The sequence below is a fragment of the Rattus rattus genome, chromosome 5, assembly GCF_011064425.1.
Source record: "Rattus rattus isolate New Zealand chromosome 5, Rrattus_CSIRO_v1, whole genome shotgun sequence".
NCBI classification, from domain to species: Eukaryota; Metazoa; Chordata; class Mammalia; order Rodentia; family Muridae; genus Rattus; species Rattus rattus.
The window spans coordinates 128592298-128608314 of NC_046158.1; the positions used below are offsets into that span (position 1 = coordinate 128592298).

At 36.1% G+C, this 16017-nt stretch overlaps 1 protein-coding gene across 1 annotated transcript in view; it reads left to right on the forward strand.

Annotated features, from left to right (window-relative positions):
* Nucleotides 1–4243, forward strand: part of LOC116901020 (eukaryotic translation initiation factor 1-like) — a 14847-nt gene extending 10604 nt beyond the window's left edge. Inside the window, exons 2-3 of the mRNA XM_032902615.1 lie at nt 661–879; nt 4073–4243. Coding sequence (XP_032758506.1) covers nt 661–879; nt 4073–4243 — 390 coding nt within the window. The remainder of the gene's footprint in view (nt 1–660; nt 880–4072) is intronic.
* Nucleotides 4244–16017: the final 11774 nt, after the last annotated feature.

Genomic DNA, 16017 nt, shown 5'->3' on the forward strand with positions numbered 1-16017 from the left:
AGGAGAAGCCCTTGGTCCTCCCAAGGCTGTATTCTCAATGTAGGGGATTGAGAAGGATTGGAAGGCCAGAAGGATTTGGGGTTTTCAAAGCAGGAATACCCTCATAGAAGAAGGGGGATGGAAGATGAGAAGGGGGGCATGAGGGTTATGGATGGCAAACCAGGAAAGGGAATAACATTTGAACTATAAATTAAAATTTAAATAAAAATATTTTTTAAAAAATCCAAAAAGAAGAAAAACAGTATCTATGGAAAAGCATCAAGGAAGAAAGAAAGAAAGAAAGAAAGAAAGAAAGAAAGAAAGAAAGAAAGAAAGAAAGAAAGAAAGAAAGACACAGAGTTATTTTAAAAAGAAAAGGAAATACTAAAAGATGTTTTGCTATGACTTTATGACCAATCAGATGTAAAGTGTTTGTCTTCCACTCTTAAATGAGTATTTTGATACCTTTATGAAAATTAGACAAGAATCTGAAAAAAGTATCTACCTATATTTGGAGTCTACAACACCTCAATTTTGTCAATACCCAGACCTTAAAAATAATAATTATGGACCCTAGTCACTGAGCTGCTGCAGAGGACTTAGCTGCCTCTCCCTCAAACCCCTGCTTCCCAACATTATGCCCCACCCCAACCCCCAACCCCAACCTGCCTTCTCCCACAGCTGCCTTCAGCATGCAATTCCCACGAAGGAAAGGAATCATATTGTAGGTCTGCTATACAGAACCTCCACTCTTTCAACCACTTTGATGATGCAAGTGTGGGTGATGACCTGTTTCCTGCTGGAACTGAGGATTATTTCCATATAAGAATTCAACAGAGAAACAGGAAGACCCTTACAACTGTCCAAGGGATCACTGGTCATTACAATAAAAAGAAACTAGTTAAACAACTTCACCAAAGTGTCAGGGTATAAAATTGATGCAAACAAATCAGTAGCCTTCCTCTACTCAAAGGATAAACAGGCTGAGAAAGAAATTAGGGAAATGACACCCTTCACAATAGTCCCCAATGATATAAAATATCAAGTGAGTGAAATATCTGTATGACAAGAACTTAAAACAACAGAAGAAAGAAAGAAGAAGAAACTGAGGAAGATATCAGAAGATGGAAAAGCTTCAGTGCTCATGGATTGTTAGGACTAATATAGTAAAGATGAACATTTTGCCAAAAACAATATACATATTCAATGTAATCCCCATCAAAAGTCGTACTCAATTCTCTATAGAGATAGAAAGAGCATTTTGCAAATTCATCTGGAATAAAAAAAAAACAGGATGATGAATAATATCCTCAAAAATAAAAGAACTTCTCTGGGACTCAACATCCATGACTTCAAGCAGTATTACAGAGCAATCATCACAAAAACTGTATGATATTGGTACAGCAACAGGCAGATAGATCAGTGGAAGCGAATTGAAGACCCAGAAATGAACCCTCATACCTATGGTCACTTGATCGTTGAAAAAGAAGTTAAAACCATACAATGGAAAAAATAGCATTTTCAACAAATGGTGCTGGTTAAATGAGGGTCAACATGTAGAATATTGCAAATTGATCCGTACCTATCACCATGTACAAAGCTTAAGTCCAAGTGGATCAAGTACCTACACAACAAACCAGATACACTCAAACTAATAGAAGAAAAACTAGGGAAAAAGTCGGGAACACACGGGCACTGGAGAAAATTTCCTGAACAAAACACCAATGGCTTATGTTCTAAGATCAAGAATCGATAAATGGGATCTCATAAAACTGCAAAGCTTCTGTAAGCCGAAAGACACTATTGTTAGGACAAAATCGCAACCACCAGATTTGGAAAAAAAAAAAACTATCGATCCTACATCTGATAGACATCTAACATCCAAAATAGACAACGAATTCAAGAAGTTAAACTCTGGAGAGCCAAATAACTCTATAAAAATATGCGGTACAGAACTAAACAAAAGTCTCAGCTGAGGGTTATTGAATGGCCAAAAATCACCTAAAGAAACATTCAACATCCTTAATCATCAGGGAAATGCAAATCAAAACAACCCTGAGATTCTACCTCACACCAGTCAGAGTGGCTAAGATCAAAAACTCAGATGACAGCAGATGCTGGTAAGGATGTGGAGAAAGATGAGCACTCCTCCATTGTTGGTTGGATTGTACACTGGTACAACCACTCTGGAAATCATTCTGGAGGTCCTCAGAAAATTGGACATTTCACTTACTGAGGACCCAGCTATATTTCTCCTGGGCACATTCCTAAAAGATACTCCAATATACAACAAAGACTCATGGTCCATTATGTTCATAGAAGCCTTATTTATAACAGGCAGAAGCTGGAAAGAACCCAGATGCCCTTCAACATAGGAATGGATTAAAAAAAATGTGGTACATCTACATAATGGAGTACTACTTAGCTATCAAAAGCAATGACTTCAGGAAAATTCATAGGCAAATGGAATGAACTAGAAAGTATCATCCTGAGTGAGGTTACTCAATCACAGAAAAACACACATGATATGCACTCATTGATGTGTGGTTATTAGCCCAAATGCTCAAATTACCCTAGATGCACAGAACACATGAAACTCAAGAAGGATGACAAAATGTGAATCTTCAATTCTTTAAAAGGGGAAAAATACCCTTGGGGAGAATAGGGCCAAAAGATTCAGAACAGAGGTAGAAGGAATACCATTCAGAGACCCTGCTTCCACTTTGAGGCCCATAAATATACACAAACAAACTAGATAAGATGGATGAAGCAAAGAAGTACAGGCCGACAGGAACCAGATGTAGATCTCTCCTGAGAGACACAGCGAGAATACAGCAAATATATAGGCGAATGCCATCATGAAACCACTGAACTGAGAACAAGACCGACGTTGAAGGAATATTAGAAAGGACTGAAACTGCTTGAAGGGGCTTGATACTCCATATGAACAACAATGCTAACCAACCAGAGCTTCCAGGTACTAAGCCACTACCCAAAGACTTGACATGGACTGACCCTGGACTTTAACCTCATAGGTAGCAATGAATAGCCTAGTAAGAGCACCAATGGAAGGGGAAGCCCTTGGTCCTGCCAAGACTGAACCCCCAGTGAAAGTGATTGTTGGGGGGAGGGGGGTAATGTGGGTAGGATGAGGAGAGGAACACACATAGATAAGGGGAGGAGGAGGGGCTAGGGGGGTGTTGGCCCAGAAACCGGGAAAGGGCATAACAATCGAAATGTAAATAAGAAATACTGAAGTTAATAAAGATGATGAAAAAAAAAAAAGAAAGTATCATCCTAAATGAGGTAACTCAATCACAGAAAATCACAATTGGTATTCAAGTGTTGTTAAGTGGATATTAGCCAAAAAGTTCAAATTACCCAAGATGCAATCCACAGACCACAGGAAGCTCAAGAAGGAGGACAAAAATATGGATAATCCTACTCCTTCTTAAAAGGGGAACAAATTATCCATGGGAGGGGATGTGGAAGCAAAGTGTAGATAAGTAACTGAAAGAACTTCCATTCAGAGCCTACCCCACATGTGGACCATATATTTACAGCCACCAAAACTAAGTAAGATTGATAAAGCTAAAAAAATGCATGCTGTAAGGGACCGGGTATAGATCTCTCCTGAGACACATTTCAAGAGCATGTCCAATAAAGAGGTCAATGCTAGCAGTAAACCAGTGACGTGAGAACAGGACACACTTTGGGGAATTTAGAGGATGTATTGAAAGAGTTGAAGGAGCTTGAAACCCCATAAAAACAATGCCAATACACCAGAGCTTCCAGGGACTAAACCACTACCGAAAGACTATACATGGACTGACCCAGGGTTCCAACTTTATATTTAGCAGAGAATACCCTTGTTGGGGCACCAGGGGAAGGGGAAGCCATAGGTCCTGCCAAGGTTGGAACCCCAGTGCAGGGGAATATGGGGGTGGGGGCAATAAGGGCGATGTATAGAGGGAATACCTGTATGGGGGAAGGGGAGTGGAGGAGATGGGGGTTTATGGACAGGAAATTCAGACAGGGAATAACATTTGAAATGTAAGTAAAGAAATATATCTAATAAAAAAATTTAAAAAAGAAACTAGTGAAGGCATTTAAGAAGAAATTTGCTTGCAATTTTACTGTAATTGAACATGCAGAATATGAAGAAATAATTCAGCTACAAGATGACCAATGCAAGAATATATGCCAGTTTCTGTTGGAAATTGGACTGGCTAAGGATGATCAGCTGAAGATTTATGGATTTTAAGTGCTTGTGGCTCTCTGAAGCTGAAGTGAAGATTTTCTTGCAATGAGTAGAATTTCCCTTCTGTCCCTTGTCACAAGTTTAGAAACCTCACAGCTTGCCTAATGTACTCATTTAAGGTCCACTTTTAACTTGGACTAGTGTAACTCCTTCATGTAAAAAACTGAAAAAAGCCAGGTCTTGAAGTCCCTCATTTACACAGGTTAAGCAGTAATCCCTGACAATTTCTACCCTGAAACAAAGCAATAACACAGTTTCAGACAAGACAAGAACCCCCAGAGGCTATGTCTGACCAAAAGTTCCTTGGGACTCCCTTGACAGAGGGACTCCTGCCCTCGAAGAGTTTCACCATTTGAACAGCCCAGGTGAACAAGACTGTGGGTACCTGCCCCATCTATGTCATTAGATGGAGTCTCTGGCCATAAAAAGAACCCCTGGTGTCTGACCAGGTAGGCAGAATTCAGAAAGGGCCACCTTTCCAGAGAAGACATGGACATTACCTCACCACTAGGGCACTCTTTTTAGGCACATCTATACTAATGAAGGGATGCTGAAACATGAAGGGTAAAACCAAGCCGGAATCACTTAAACTTACAAGGAGGGGGGTTGGGGATTTGCCATTGGTCTTGCCTGGCTAACTGGGTTCAGTCAGCTCAAAAAAAAAACCAAAAAAAAAAAAACTTACAAAAGCAAAAATCAAGCTGGTGCCATTGACCTTGTGGCTAACTATCTAAACTTCAACTCAAAACAAGTTGCAACCCAGTTCCATGTAAAGGAACAAACTGGTCTATTGGTTTTCTTTTCCCTTCCAGTTTCAATGTTATGTAATGTATTAAATTCTTATTTAAATACAGCTTGTTTTCAGAAGTAATAATAATAATGAGGACTGTTTCAAAAGATAAAGCAGATGCAGTTCTGCATTCCTACTGGTCACATTAAACATTACTATTCATATATTTTCAACATTTTTAATACCAATGCAAAAATATACTGTAATTAATGTTGTGTATTTTGGAGGGCTAAGTATGCACAGATGAATATTTAAGTACATGCTTTTTCAAGTGATTTCTCTGATGGATTGCCTGGTAAATTTTCACTCAATACCCATTCATTTATTCTCTAGTTCCAAATCTGGGTATTAGGCCTGGAATAATCTCTGGGTGGTTTGTTGACTGAATAGATTAACTAGTGCTCTTGAGTCCTAAAAAGGGAACATCTTGTATTCTTTTGCACAATATGGATTCATTCTGTATATTTGACAAAGAACCATCTCAGAAAAGGTCAGTGGCAACTCACTTCAGGCCAGATACGAAAGCCCTGTGAAGGACTTCTGATTCTGATCCAGGAGATAGGGTACAACTTGAAACGAATTAGGAAAGTCAGATGGTGAAGAAGGGAACAATCAGATATGACAGAAGAAATCTAACACAGCCTCACAACCAGAGGCCACCATATGAGAATGTTCTTAACAATCATTAATGAATTGCAGATAGGCTCAATGACAATACTCTTCCATCCTTCCATGGGTAATTGGCATATTCTTGTGAGAGACATAGATGGAGTTTGATTGTGTGTCTATCAAGTAAGCCCCACCTAGTTTCAATGAATAATTTGTAACCTGTGAATGATAAAACAATCAAAATTAAAAGGTTAAGCATATATTAATAATAAAAAAATCCATGAATGTTGAAGGGGACTTGTATATAGGTTAGAAAGGTGACAGGAATTTAAAGTTGAAGAGAAGTTAGAAAACAATAATATACAAAAGTCGGTTTATGTAGTATCTAGATTGTTAGGCCTGACAATCTGTTCTTCAAATATAATTGCATAAATAGGAGATAAAGGAAATTGTTTCTCTTGGTTTCATATTACTATCAGAAAGCCTAGTCTGACAAAACACACAGAAAGCAAACTTTGCTTTGATGTATATGTCTGGATGTTGATAGATAGGGTAGATATGCCAATAGGGGTTCTGATTCTTCTCAATATGAATTCAGTCTGCTCACCTACTTTGTCATAGAATATAGTGATTTGGTTTTATAGGAACGTTTTGAAATTTCACAGGGTACTCAGAAAACTTCACTGCCTTTGTGTGTCAAATGATACCTGATGGCGGGCTTCAGTAAATAAGGCAGACATAGAAAACTATTAGGTTGTTGATAGGAAATCCACCCGATAAAAAGATACATAGTGATGGATGAAAATAACTGTAGAATTCTTTATTTGGTACATGGCATACACACTCCTCTCTTGAAATCAGGACCCTTTGGTAATCCACTGGAGACCTTGCAGAAGCAAAATCACTCTAGAACAACTATGAGCCTAGGATGCATATCAATTTAAGTATAGCAGCAGACACACAGCCTATGAGGATCTATAAGAGCTCTCTTCTTCAACACTGGATATGACTCTTAGAATTTTGATACAAATATTCCCTCATGGAAAGTTAAGAACATTTTCTTGGTAAACTATGAACTGAAAAACTCTCCAAAGTTAGGATGAATGTGACTAAGAATGTTAATTAAATAGGTCCTAGCTGTGATGCAAAGACAAGTCAGAAACAGAAAACAAATTGTTCACGTCATATTAATGCAGATGTGAATGATTAGTCCATTTCTCCTATATGGATTTTTCTATTTACCTATCAGTTGTAGACAAAGTTCTGAAAAGGAGATCCAACTGTATGTTTTCTCATCAACACACAGAACATTTCTGGAAATACCAGAACTTAATGAAAACATTAGAATTTTTTTCAACAAAGTAATCAAGAGCCAGAGGTATTGCTGACATTCACTATTAAGAGTAAAATATTACCAACATCATTGATGCCAATATCCAGTGCAAAATATTAAAGCAATTGAGTGCTTTTGGAATGCTAAGGGTATATTGATATATTTCAGTACAAAAAAAATCTTTCAAGAACTATATATGATCAACTCCCAGTTGCAAAGTCACTGTAGATACCTTCACATGTTCTGTTTCTCAAGGTCCTGGGTATTACACCAACAAATAATTCTGGAAAGTGTTGAGAGAATTGTTGTACTGTGTTCATGGCTCCTGAAAATGGAATCCTGTACCTTTTTCAGAATAAAGGCTCACCTCTTAAATCTGTCAAATAAACTTCTCAGGAAATGTTGCATGGAATTCCCTCCATCAAATGATATAATAAAATGTGAAGGACTCCAGATAATGAACAAATGTGCAAACCTCAATACTGGACAAGGAGGACCCTAGGCATTAATGCTCACTCTTCATATGATTTTTGAGGAAAAGAGTGAAGTTAGATGTATGGGTAAGAGATATATTTGCCATGTTAAAAATAAGAAAGTCAAGGTGACCAGAACTTGGCAAGGAAAGAATGACCCGTTTAGGCAAGGCAGGTTCTGAGAAGAGGAAACAGAAAAATTGTCAGAATTCATAAGAAGGTGGACATGAGATGATAGATTACTTGATTTGATTATTTCTTTACATATGGAGGCATATGTAAACTGAGAATAGGACATGTAAGAGTAGTGCATTTAGAAAATGTAGCTACCTTGCCCAGCAAGATATAGTGCAGAATTGTTACTCATAGCACCTAGATACACATGAAAATTAGAACTGTGTACAAATGCAAGGAATAGATGTTGGAGAGCATTCTGTAGATCATGGAAAGTTTATTGTTGTTGTTGTTCTTTGTTCATTTGTTTGTTGTACTTGTTTTCCTTGTTCTTGTTTGGTTGTTTGTTTTCCTGGTTTGGTTTGTTATATTTTGCTTTGTTTTATCTTGTCAACAAAAATATATTAAAATAGGACACAAATAATTTAGGCAAGTTATAGGGGGAGTCTGCTAGAGTTTGCCATCCATCTGGTCAAACACACATTATATCAGTAAATTCAGCTTATGATACTTAGTGACTGAATGTGAGAACTTTGTAATAATTCATCCCATGTGTGAGATGAAAATCAAGAGACAGATCTTGAAATCAAGAGATAGCTCTTGCTGAGCTTATATTTCAAAACTTGTTCCTTTAGCACAATTTTTAGTCCCCTTACACTGATGCTTGAGTGTGAACTTTCATGGAAACTTCTGAACACATGACATTTTCCTTCCTCTTTTACTAAAAATATGTTGTTTGTTAGTGTATCTCCATGGGATGTGTGGAGTTCATATTTTGCTACCTATCTGGCTCAGCTATACTGATTAAACAAATGTCCCAACACACACACACACACACACACACACACACACACACAGACACACACACACACACACATGATAATCTCAAAGGCAGCAGGGGGCTTAAGAGATTTAAGGCATACCAAAAGGTCTGTGGCTCAAAATATTCAATATAAGCTGGTAAGTTGCTCTAAGCAAATGTGCTAGTGTAAAAATAGGAAACACTGTGAGAAAAAAATCATAGAGCAGAATATGGTGATTTAACCTCTGATTTGCAATTAAATTAAATAAAATCAATGATGAGATGGCAGCAAAAGTTTTGCATTTGATTTGGTTGAGAGCCCAAAAATAAATGATTGCTATTATTTGATCTGTGGCTAAATCCCATGAGGAAAGTCAGAGTGTTCAGATAGAGAATCTCAGATGTAAGAGAGGATACAGTTCACATAGAACCTTAATAAAGAGTAATGTAAAGATTATGGTTTAACCTACTAATAGTACCTTGAATCATGTACTAGAAAGAGAAACAATCATAACTAGAATTCGATTAATTTTTTGAAAAGAGGAAGAACATGAGTAATAAACATATATGAATAATAAACATACATGAAGATAATTGTGAGAGGAAAAAATTGATTTGAGAAAATTTTCCATATCCAAGACCTGAGTATATGAATAAATGGAAAGATTTCTGCTTGTGAGTGTGTGTCTTGAAATCTCCAGAGTAAATTTAGGATTACTTGTAAAATAAATTTGCTTACAGAGTCTAGAGGCAAACTTATCTGCAATGTACATCAAAATATAAGATGGAATTAACAACACAGGAAAGATTTTCAGACTTTACAACTCTGGAACAATAACATGCATATGTTTTCCATGAACACTCCATATTGTTTCATTTATACTCTTATATGAAATGGTCACTCAGATATTGTATGACATTTATGTAATTTTCATCTATTGACAACTAAGACCTGTACCTGAAGGTAATAATAAGTCTTTCCTTCTCTAATTTCTCTGTGGTTTTGTCCTAACAATGAGGGAAGAAACTAAGGTAGAAAATAAGTAGTAAGATAGAAGTTGTAGGTACATTGGTATGATAAATATGAGTACCTGATTCTCAGTCTTTTAAAATGTTGTCTATTGACGATATCTGAAGGAGTTTTGAGCTGAAGAATAGAAAAGCCCTAAGATGTTGTAAGGTGATCTAAATGGTTCATCCTGGATGCACTTTGTAAAATCTGACTTGTCAGAGAATTATAAACAGTTTAAGACTGGCTCATGGAATATCAAAGCACAAACAGGCTAATATTGAGAAATATTTTAGAGGCCACAATGGCAGGAATATTCTGACAAAAAATATTGCTCCATTTTTCTAGGTCCTAGGAACTTTAAAGAAATTGATATTACATGTAATGAATTAATGTGTTAGGCAGAGAAAATGTTCATATAAAACAGCATTAATTCTGTAGCATGGTATTTGTCTGTCACCATTATCCTTGAATTCTACACTGAGAAGCAACTAGAAGAGGTTGAACCATAAAATATGAGATGATTTGTGCTTTTGTTTGAAATTTTCAAGAGTGTGGTAATGTATAACCAAAGCGTGTTCTCGAAGATAAGTGACAAGTACTCCAACAAAACCCCATATTCTGCAGCTGGATCCATGCTAGCTTTTCAGAGGACTCACTAAACAAGGACTTTAATGGGGAAAGTGTGCATGTCTTAGAAAGGATAGAGATGAAAGAGATGAAACTGGGAATTCAGCTGCATAGGTTTCTTTCTCAAACAAATACCTACAAAAATATTTCCAATGATTCAGAGCCAAAGAACAGAGATAATACTGCCGCTTTGACCCAAAGAGTCAGACAGGAGAAAGCACACGTGTTGCTAGATATAAAGACATGAAAGATATACAATTCAAATATTTTGGTGTTATTTCAGAGAGGAATCAAATAGATAAACTAGAGCCTAGAAGACTGTTATTAATATGTGAAGAAAAGGCCAAAAAAATTCCTAACTATGGTTAAAAAAAGTCAAATGAGAAACAGAAAAAGAGATTTTTCTCCCATGATCATCATTTCATCATGTAGATTATACAGAGTTTGTATCCACCATTTAGATGATAATTGGTTCCTCTCTATGAAGGTTAGGCCAAGCACCAAATAAAAGATAAGATTCACTAATGTGTGACTTCTTCCATCAGCAAAATATTTGGCAAAAATACACATTGTATTGACAAGCATTGGGAACTATCGAAGGATAAGCAATATAGAGAGCTTTATCTGACTTTCAATATTAATGATAAAATTTTACCGATGTCATTAATGTCAATACAAAATTACAGTATTTAAGTAGCTGAGAGTTTGAAATGTTCATTGTGTGCTGGTAAATATTTAAGTACATATTGTTTCAGGTAAAATCTATATTTTTTACTGATAGAATGTTATTTGAAGCCCAAAGACATATTCTCCATCTCCAAGTTTTTAGGATTATAGTCTAGACAAACACTGAGAAGTTTTGACTGAATGGATTGAACATTGCTCATGATGCATGAAAGTGGAACATGGTGTCTTTTTCTACCATAGATGATCTCAGTTTATTTGAAATGGAAATTTCTGTGACAGTGGAGAATAGCACTCCCTCCAGCACTGAAATAACTGCACTGTGAGACAGGTTATCTTAAACCCAGAGTCAGATGTCAGATCTAAAAATTCAGGACCCTACACAATAAAGATAACCCTGGGCATATGTTTTCAGGAGGAACACACAGAAAGGTTCTAAGTGTTTGTGGAAAAAGATAAAGTTGTCATGTTTAAGGAAGCCCAGTTACTTGACAATGGCATATTGAGAATAGCCTTAATAGTTATAGGAAAGCCTAAACTGAGGAATCAGAAAAAAGCCAGGAATATTCCAAGGAACAACATTAAAGGAAGGGTTCTTTGGGTACTGAAAAATAGGTAGAAAAAAATAAAGACACAATGTAGGGGAACAAGAAAGAAAAGTATATTTGCAGGATGGAGCCAGGCTTGCCCAGCAGGATATGGTACAGAATGACCATTCTTGCTTTTCTTGGATCTTCAGTCTGTTGTTCTACTGAAGCTCCAGCTGTGTGAGTGCAAATTATGACAAAAATATTTCGAATATCACTGTTATTGTTGGATGCCTTGCTCTGGTTTTGAAATTTTGCAGCCAGAACTGAATAATATAGACCCATGAATAAAGGAGAAAATCAGGATATTCTCTAGACCACAGTGACTGGTATATCAAAAATATAAGACTAAAAAACACTGAAAAACTCAATAATTAGCATGATTTTGAAAGTACCAATTCGTGACAAACACATATTCCACAATAAATACAATTTGGTATAACCTTCTAATAATTCAAAAGTAGATGAAAAGGGGCCTGGGCCCAGGAAACTTCAAAAAAATTCACGTTTTCTTTTATCACCATGTCTTAGACACTGTACACAAACATTTAAATTCCTACTGACCTGGCAATTCCTTCTAAACATAAAACATTTTTCTCCCTACCTCAGTTGCTAGTTCATCTCTCTAACACCAATAGACTCCATCTTTGTTTGTCTGTTGGACATGATCACAGTTGTATGAATACACTAATGAGTATAACTTATATAAGGGAAGGGGTCTTAAGACATTCAGGTGGGCATTGCTTTGTATAATGGAGGCAATCTACAGGAGAAGGATTGTAGGAGAAGTTGACCTAGAAGGGGGCAGTGACAAAGATATAAAGTGAATATGTAAAAAAATTTAAATTAAGTAATGGAATATTTGAGAAAAAATATGCAAAGAAATCTGACAATGCTCTTCCAAGGTAGCTAGCTTTTGTATAGAAAAAAATAGTACCATAAGGACAGGATGCAGAGCAAGGATCTCCTGAATTATCCTCTGACTTACAGTTAAATTGTGTCAAAGCAAAGATGAGATAACATCTTGTCTCTTATTGTCATTTTCTATAGAAAAGAGGCTAAATGTGAAAAAGAGCGCATATTATATCTAGAGAAAAGACTCAATAAGCATATGCAAATTGGGAAATGTAAGATGGTGAAGGAAAAGAAATGCAGATGTTACTGAACATAACCTCTTAAGTATAATCTATAACACATGGGAAGGTAAATTGTCAAGAGCCATCTAGGAAAGGAAAAAGGCTAGCAGGTGATTTTCCTGACATACTTTCACAAAGGAATGCAGGCTATGAAGAATGCAATTTTCCTGGAACGGATCAAGAAATGACATTTTCTAATTTGATTCCTTCTGTTTGTATACCATTCCTGTTATTATTAAATTAATGTAGAATCTGTCCTCAGCAATCTGCTATATTCTGCTTGCTGGAATTCAATTCTCTCTCCACAAACCTTGATCAGACCTGTGGATCCTGAAGCATATAGGAAAGCTTCCCTTCCCTCATTCATAATAACTACTCACTCAAATCATTAGGACATGCCAAGTTTCCCTGAGAAGCCTGATATCTCAGGGGGACCTTCATTCTCCAGCTACATCTCATCCCTCATTCACTAAATATGAGATTCTGACTCATACAGATTATCTTCCCTTCTGACACCCATCTCACCTGCTCTCTGAGTCCTCTGGTACACTCCAACTTGCCTTCAGCAGTCTGCTGACACCAGTAGACATCCGTGTTCCTATTATCACCACTCTACCTTTATCAGATCTGGGAGCCTTAACTTTTGATGTTAGCTTTTCTTTCATCACAAAGCTATCTTTTCCTTTCTGGCTTCTGGTACACCATAAGTTGCTCCAAGTAGTCTACTCTCCAAGTAGGACTTTCTTTCTGCAACCATTGCTCTGAACAATTTCATCAAACAGGCAGAACCTGAACCATAGAAACATGGTATTTAGGAATGACACAGTACAAGGATATCCATCTGAGGAAGGCCACACATGGACTACTGGGCAAACTCCCCTCCCAATACCTACTACAATAGGAACATTCAGGGGCACCGGTGATATACATGGCAAAAAGCCCTGAAAACAACACAATCTATAACAACTATGGCAATATAACTATTCAGTGCAAAGCTATTCTACTACAGCCTCCCTGAATAACCTAATACAACTGAAGCACAAGAAAATGACATTAAATGCAATATAACAAAGATTATATATGCCTCTTAAGAGCAGATATATGAATCCCTTAAAGAAATTGAGGAGTTTGTAAAGGTCTTTCAAAAGCAACACACAAACCCCTTAAATATGTGTCTATATATGTATATATATATATATATATATATATATATATGAAAAACTATAAAAAAGGAAACAAGTGTATAAAACTGTAAGCGATGTGAAAATGGAAATAGAAGCAATAAAGAAAACAAAAACTGAGGGAATCCTAAAGATAGCAATCCTAGGAAAGTGAACAGGAACAAAAAATGCAAGCATCAGGAATATAATACAATAGATGGAAGAGAGATCTTCAGGCATAGAAGATAAAATAGAAAAAACCTATAAATGTTGAGTCTAAAAGCCATTACACAAACTAAGCAGGAAATCTGGAATACCATGAAAAGACCTAACTTAAAAATGATAGAAGTTGGCAAAAGTGAAGTATTCCAGTCGCAAGGCACAGAAAATGTTTTCAACAAAACCATACAAGAAAACTTTCTCAATGTAAAGAAAAAAATGCCTATAAGCATACAAACACCTTATAGAATACCAATTAGACTGGGCCAGAAAAGAAAATCCTTCTGCCACATAATAATCAAAACGGAAAATCTGAAGAAAAAAGAAAGAATATTAAAAGCAGTGAGGGATAATGGTAAAGTAACATCAAAAAGGAGGCCAATAAGAATTACAGCTAATTTTACAAATATTCTAAATGCTAAAGGGTCTGATCAAACATCTTGCAACCTCTTAATACAAAACAAAAGAAAAGAAAAGAAAACCAAAAACACAGACGCCACAGACTAATATGCCAAACCAAATTCTCAATCACCATAGATGGAGTAAATGAGAAATGTAAAGACAAGTAAAAATTCAAACAATAACTATCCACAACCCAAGCCTCACATAAAAATTAGAAAAAACTACAACCCAAGGAAGATAATTTTTTTAAGAAGGCACCTAATTTTAGGAACTTCCTCTTAGTACTACTATTACTGTGGACCATAAAATTGGGTATGTTGTGCCTTCCTTTTCAGTGAATTCTAGAAAGACTTAATTTCTTTCTTTGTTTTTCCCTGATGCAGAGATTCAAGCAAACACAGGAAATAAGCAATTCCATACCATGGAAAACAAGGGAAACACCCACAAACACACATACATAAATACAACCAAGTATATTAACCATGATGCATCTGCAATATTTATTGATGAGCCAAGACTTTAAAGGTCAGTAGAAAGGCCAGTATTTTCAAAAATGGTATGATATCTGCATATGAATAAATATATTAAGACATCTTTTGGTTTTTTATAATGGATCGTATAGCAACCTTACAAGCAGTATTGATATTTTTAAATGTCAGTTATCAAAACAAATCCTTCTCTGTGAACTGCAACACAACTATCTTCACATAAAAGTGTAGGAAAGGGCAGGTTCATCATGATGGAATGAATCTGGCCTTTAGAAATATTTCTGAAAACTACATTGAAAGCACGGCTGAGTCTCTGACATAACTGTTGAACAAGGACATTAATTTGAGCATATATACCAATAAAGTAACTCAAATGGTTAATAATATTAAGAAAACACCCTTCCCTAAAAAGAACCTAGATATAGATGGCTGTAAATTGAATATTACTTACATCTCTTTAAGCATGTTTTTTTTGTCTTTTTTTTTATTATCTTGAATTTCTTTATACATTTTGAGGTTATTTTTTCCGTTTCGGCAAACATCCCCCTCTCCCTCCCTTCCAATGGGTGTTCCCCTCCCCATCCATTTTTTTAATTCTTTCTTTCCATAATAGATAAAAGCCTACACTGAACAAAACAAGAAAATCTGGATGAATGCATAATTTTCTAAACAGATACCAAGTACCAAAATTAAATCAGGATCAGATACACAATGTAAATATTCACATAACCCTTAAATAAGGAGAAGCAGTCATGAAAAGTCTCCTAACCAAAAATATCCAAATACCAGTCAGGTTTGGTGCAGAATTCTATCAGATCTTCAAAAGAAGACCTAATACCAATATATAGCAAACTAGTCCACAAAATAGAAAGGTAGGAAACAATACCCAATTCAATTCATGAAGTCACATTTAGGCCTATACCTTAAACACACAAGAACCAACAAAGAAGAACTGCAGACCAATTTTTCACATGAATATCAATGCAAAAAAATATTCAATAAAGTTCTCAAAAACTGATTCTGAGAACATACATAATGATCAATTAAGCTTCTTCCCAGGGATGTAGGGATGGATCTACATGTGGAAATCCATCAACACTATCCACTATATAAACAAACTCGTAGTAAAAACACTAAATACTCATCTCATTAGATGCTGAGAAAGCATTTGACAAAATTCAACACCCATTCATGATGAAAGTTTTGGAAAGAACACTAGCGCAAGCCCATATCTAAACAGTAAAAGCAATATACACCAAAACAGTAGCCCACACCAAACTA